Below are 6386 nucleotides of genomic sequence, written 5' to 3'. Positions count from 1 at the left end.
CTGCCCATGGCAGGGGGTCGGACTCGATCTGTCTAGGTCCCTTCCGACCCATTGATTCTATGATTCCATATGTCTATGATGTTCCCATGGTGACCTTACTAACCATCCAATAAAAGAGAGTTCCTTCCTCCTGTGCTTTAACCAAGACACTATAATTGAAACCCAAACTTTTCCTTTGCCTCCCACTTACTGACCCTCCTGTCTGATCTGTGTCTTTCTAATGTATTGTTCTATACAAATTTATGGTGGACTCTCACCTTGAACATGCTGTGCAGTTCTGCATCTCAAAAAGGATGTATTTAGAACTGGAAAAAGTACAGAGAAGGGCAACCAAAATGATCGGCAATACAGAGCAATTATCATACCAGAAGAAACTGGCTAGGAATCTTCCGTTTGGAAAGGAGAAGGCTGAGACATAGTGAACAACAGTTCCCTATTCACTTTGTCCACCACCAATACAAAGTCAAGAAGGGTATGGATGAAGTGAATGGTGAATTGTTATTCACCAAGTCCCAGAATACTAGAACTAGGGAGCATCCTCTGAAAATAGGAGACAGGTTTAAAACTAACAAGAGAAACTTCTTGTTTTAGGCAGTGTGTTTGCTACCTTATGGAACTCATTGCCACGAGAAGTTGTAGAAGCAGATAGCATAGCCAGATTCAAAAAGAGGTTAGACAAATTCATGTATGACAGATCTATTAACAGTTAAGCAGAACAGTCGGAGATGTTTCCTTTGGCATCTTTAAACCAGTGACTGTGGATGCCAAGGACAGTAATGAATGGGGGGGCAGGTCACTAGGTATACCCTGTTCCATGCTGTCCCTCCAAACCAGGGGTGCTCAAACTCTCGCCTCCAGCACCGTGTTGTCTGGCCTGTGGGGAGCCCCCATGGGCCTGCATGCTAGATCAAGTGCATAGGGTAGTGTGGGGTCTGGTCCCAGTGCACAGGAGTTGGGCAGGGGCAGTGTGGGAGCTGCCAGAGTCTGATTCTGGCTGGGTGGGGGCAGTGTGGTGCCCCTGGAAACTGATTTTGGTGCATGGGGGCTGGGTGGGGGCAGTGTAGGGCCCCTGGCATCTGATCTGAAACTGAGCACCAGTGCTCTAAAGCATCTGCTCCTGCCACTATCAGCCTATTGGACTAGATAGACCATTTGTCTGAGCCAGTATGGCACATCTTATGTTCTTATGTTCTCTTGCACTGCCTTTGTGTCCTTGATAGCAATGATCAGTTGGAACCTTAGGGTTCCTGGCTGTTACTGTGAGCTGATCTCTCATACTTACTCTGTTTTATCTTCCTTCCAGGTGGTATACTTCACTGCTACGTTCCCATACCTTATGCTCGTAGTTCTGCTGATCAGGGGAGTCTCTCTGCCAGGAGCTTTCCAGGGGATCCTGTTCTATCTTTACCCAGACCTCACTCGTCTCAGGGACCCCCAGGTAAGATGGAAGGAGGATAGTATGGTTGAGCTGGGCTATGATGTGTGCATGTCTCTTTCCCATTCATTCCCTTCCTTATCTTCTCATCCCCATTTTCCCTCCTTTCTCTAGTTCTCTTTCTTGTTCTGCTCCAACACTTACTCTTTCTTCTTCATTCTTTTTTCTCTATCTCTTGTTTTTATTCCTCTATGAACTTAGTCCACACTGATGTTGGTAAGTGTGCTGCTGACATCACCAGCTGACCTCACTGGTCTATTCTGTTCACTCTTCTATTCTTCACTTTTCAGCAGAGTTGCTGAAATCCCAGAGTCCTTTACCTCTGGTATGGCTTTTGGTGGGCTGGGGGCTGATGTGAATGGCAGGTGATGAAGGCTGTAGACACTATTAATAGGGCCTCTCAGCTGTTTGGTGACACTGTTTTCTGGAGAAACTCAGGGTAAAACTCTACCCTTCTCCAAACGTAGACACAGGGATTGTGAAGCCCCCAGAAACTATGCATTTTATTTCTTTATTTTTTTAAGGATGTGCTGCCATGACAAATGCCATTGGAGGCCATCAGCTCTTCATAACCCCTCGTGCAGTATGTTGGGGGAGGGTACTTCTGAACACTGCTGTAATGTCAGTCCACCAAAGCCCCTGATCCCAGTCCCCCTTGTTTTCCTCTCCACCCCCCTTCCCTCAGTTAGAAATTCCTGCCAGTTTGACTGAAGGTTCAGTGCCCGACTGCCGTTTTTAATCTCTTCAGGACAAGTTCTTCCACGTTAAATCCTGGCTCCAGCTGAGCTGCTGTACCAGTCTTTGTGCGAAGGTGTCTCCAAAGGAGATTAAAGGGTGCCTGCCTGGAAAATAGGTCAGCAAAACCCCTCGTAACCCTTTTTAACCCTTTCTGGTCCAGCCAAAGCATTTTCTCTTTGCAGTCTGTTGTGTAAAGGCGCAGGGAGGTGTGGCCCATGCTCAATCCATCTCCTTCAGTGAACCTTCCTGTGCACTGAGAATGCAGCTCTTGGGGATGAGGAGCATTATCTAATGGTTCCAGTAAGGGACTTGGAGGCAGGATTCCCTTGTTTCAGTTCTTAAAGCCAGAGAAGCTGTAGCTGAACTGAGTTGGTCACTTTGACCAAAACTCTCAAGCCTGGGTGCCCACTGTCAGCTGCCAGCATTTGAGTTTAGGCATCTTGTTAAAAGTAGCTTGGTTTTTATCTAGTCAAAAACAGGGGAAGCTAGAGCTGCTCCGCACTTCTGCAAATCACACTTACCCGTGTGCCCAAGGAACGACTCCGAAGCTTAACTAATAATGCTGCCTTTTGTCTTGCCATTTCTCTATCTGTACAAGGGTAGTGCTGGTACTGACCTCCCTCACTCTAAAACCTCTTAGGACTTGCCTACATTAGGGAGCTGAGGCTGCTTATTTATAGCTATTACCACAGAGTCTCTTGGCAGAGCCCCCTAGTGGTGATGCAGCATATGGCAACAGAAGTGGTTTTTTATGCCAGGATGACATTTGCCTTAGCTGGCAAAGCTCTCATCTCTTGGCAGAGATGAGTCCAGACTGAGTGTTGCCTGCAAAACTTTGTAGTATAGAACATACCTTAGCATGGAATTATTCAAAAGCAGCTAAATGACTTCTCAGTCTATGCTGGAAACTTTTGCCGCTATAGTAAGTGTTGGTTAGGTGTGAGGATTTTTTTTTAAAATGACATTTGTATAAGATTCACTTATACTGGCATAAAAGTCCTTTGGCCAAAACAGCTTTTTTCACTCAGGGAATTGGTATTACCTGTAGAAGGAAAAGCACATTTCTGCTGATATGAAATGTGTCTGTGCTACTAGCCGAGCCTTTATAGTGTCATCCAGGCTGTAGAAGCACAGTCCCTATTGAGAGTCAATGACCCCCATCTCTATGAGGCACTACTGAATATCCTAGCTTGGCTACTTATAACTAACTGAACTTCTTTGGTGGAAGTAGTTTGGAAATGCAAAGTAAACCCCCACACAAGACAGCCTCAAAGAACCTAATAAGGCTAGAACCCATAAGATGGAGAGTTTATTTCCTTAAAATGTCAGGTTTAGGAAGTGCTTTGTTTCATGGCTGATCCTTCTCCCTCTTTTTTATAATCCTAGTGAATTGCACAGAAAGTAATCACTTTTTGATTATTCTTGATCATCCTATAGAATTTAATAGCAATGCTCTGAACTTCTGTTAAGCTCTTGAAGACTTTCCCACAGGGGAAGCAATGGGCTCGTTAGCATGTAAAAACTGACACATACCTGGTCCCAAAAGCTCCTCTGCACTAGGATAGTAGGGCAAGATCAGAATTCAAAATGATCTTAACAAATTGGAGAAAGTGTCTGAAACCAACAGGGTGAAATACTCAAAAAGCACAGACCAAAGTGCTCCATTTAGGAAGGAGAAATCAAATGCACTCGTACAAGATGGGTAACGCCTGGGTAAGCAGCAGTGCTGTAGGGAGACATGGGGGTTATACTGGGTCACAAATTAACCGCACATCAGCAATGCAATTCTGCTGTGATAAAGCAATATTCGTTCTGGGGTCTATTTGTAGAAGCATTGTCTGCAAGACAAAGAATTATATATATAAAGGGCTTAGACTCTCAGTCTGTCTGTTTGTAACACTCTTGGAGCACTTTGATTGGTTGTCTCAGCAGCCAATCACAAAGTTTACTGAAATAACCAATAAGAGTGCTCTGCACAGACAGAGTGGTCTGCGGCGTGCCGCCATGACAGCAGGAACGGAGGGGATGGCAGAACAAGCTCTGCCATCCCCTCTCCCCTCTGCTCCTGGGAGGTGGCGGCCACGCAGGGCAGTGGGTGGTGGCGCTCCGTCCCCCTCCACCCCACGTCATTCCTGATGGGCAATTGGCTGGTGTAATTATGCCTTCCTGTTTGGCATTGAGGAACCTCAGCTGAAGTACTGTGTCCAGTTTTCAGTACCACACTTTAAGGAAGCTGATGATAAAATTAGGGAGTCCAGAGAAGAGCAATCGGAATGATAAAGGGCATTAGAAAACCTGACCTATAAGGAAAGGTTGAAGAGATTTGGCCTGTTTAATTTTGAAGGGGAGGAAGTGTAAGAGGCATGGATTTTTCAGTAGATAAAAGGCTGATATGAAGGAGATGGTGACCAGTTTTCTCTTTTTTCCTGGAGGAAGTGCAAGAAGAGGCCTTTACACAATGAACAAAATGAACTTTTCCTTCAGATCTTGCTAGAAGCCCTTCCTACTCTCTTCTGCCGCCCGGCTCCGATGAACTACATCTGCCTGCATAAGAGCTAGTTGTTTGTATTACAGCAGTACTAAAAGGCCCTTGTTAGGGTATGTAGCCCCTTTACACTGTACAGATACACAGGAAGACATGGTCATTGACCCAAAGGGCCCAGTCTGGGTCCCAGCTCTGTAATTATACTCACACAGCTGGACCTGTCTGGTCACACAGAATCACTGAAGCTCCTGAGGCATTGCATGGTTTTGAGGTGTCAAGTGTTTGCCACCAAATAAAGCGGTTGCAGAACTGGGGCTTAAGTGGGAAAAGCCGTAACAAGCAAGTATGGCCAACAACAAAAGTAATGAGATCCCAGGGCTATATCATTTAACAACGAACTCAACTCTGAAGGCTGCTTAGCCCACAGACCCTGATCTAGTAAGCACACGCATACCTGAGGAGTTCCATTGATTTCAGTGGCATTACTTTTGCTTAAAAATAAGCACATGCATCTGTGCTGTTCTGGATCTAGAGTACTCAGCAGGTGAGCCCCATGTGTATTGCTGAATCCCATTTAGCTGCTGGTATAAACTGCTGTCCAGTCCAATTTGTATTTTTTATGATGTGCTGTCTACTTCTCTTATGGCTTCTGTTGCTCAAATTTTTGCCTGTTCTCCTTCATCCCTGCCTTTTAAAAAGGTCTATTTTTCTTCCCCCTCATTCCATTATTTAGTTTTTTCCTATTTCCAGTTTTTTTAACCAGTATTTGTCTCTCGCACCCTGCCCCCCCCCATGCTTACCGTAAGCTGCTCAGTTGCCCAAGACCCCATGCTTCATCCTCCCTCAAAACAGTGACTGCTTTTGTCCTGCAGTTATAGCTCTTTGTTAGCTGTAGTTCATAGATCAGAGGGGGGTCCCAGATGATGTTACGGGGAACTAGGTCTGGAGGAGTGGATGTAGCATGGCGCTGTGGGAATGTGCTGCAGCAGGGGTGCTCGGATAGATTGAGAGGGGCAGGGTTAGGTCTGCGAGGGTGGCCCACCGGGAAGGATCAGACACATTCATAACTTTGTTATTGAAAATGCCTTGGGCAGATGCCACTGCTGGGGACAGAAGGCTGGTCAGGAGTGAGCTACACAACCCCAGCCGACCACTGGGATGATCGAGGAAGGGTAGTGTTCACTTGTCTCAGGGGAATATGACTGACCTACATGGCTAAACACTAGGCCTTATTTCCAGTTTGGGAGAGGAGGGGAAGGGGTAGGTTTAGATTTCCTTGCTGTAGTTGAAGGTCCAGAGAAGCACAAGCATGAGCCCCTCACCCTCACCTGCTGCTCCTTCACTGCTGGGGGGCCTTGATGCTTCACAGCAAGGATGGAGGTTGGTTGGACCTGCTAAATGTTATTTGTTCCCTTTATTTATTTTTCCCAGCAGGCCTTCAGCTGACTCTACGTTCTTGCATGGTTTCTTTCACCACCGCTGTTTTCCAGCTCTGAGAAACTTTGTGTGTGTGTGCGTTTGTATGTTTTTGATCTGCAGGGTTGTTTGTGTGTGTGTGTGCATGTGCGCAGAGGCTGTTTGCTTACATAATGTTCTGCTCCCTGCTGTGCAACTCTGTCCCTGACAGTATCTTTGTACACATGGCTGCAGGGCTTCCTTGCTTTGCATTGGCAGGGAACTTGTGGGATTACAGTAGACTGCTGCTTTTTCCATCTATGGGGGCAGTGA

The 6386-nt window shown here is 46.1% G+C and overlaps 1 protein-coding gene across 1 annotated transcript in view; it reads left to right on the top strand.

The window, feature by feature from the left end:
* Positions 1-6386, top strand: part of LOC109296216 (sodium- and chloride-dependent GABA transporter 2) — a 60660-nt gene that overhangs the window by 25919 nt on the left and 28355 nt on the right. Inside the window, exon 7 of the mRNA XM_019515507.1 lies at positions 1304-1438. Within this exon, the coding sequence (XP_019371052.1) occupies positions 1304-1438 (135 nt within the window). The remainder of the gene's footprint in view (positions 1-1303; positions 1439-6386) is intronic.

This window comes from Gavialis gangeticus, unplaced genomic scaffold (genome assembly GCF_001723915.1).
Source record: "Gavialis gangeticus isolate Ggan-Ray unplaced genomic scaffold, GavGan_comp1, whole genome shotgun sequence".
In the NCBI taxonomy this organism is placed as follows: Eukaryota; Metazoa; Chordata; order Crocodylia; family Gavialidae; genus Gavialis; species Gavialis gangeticus.
This window is presented reverse-complemented; position numbering and strand designations above follow the sequence as displayed.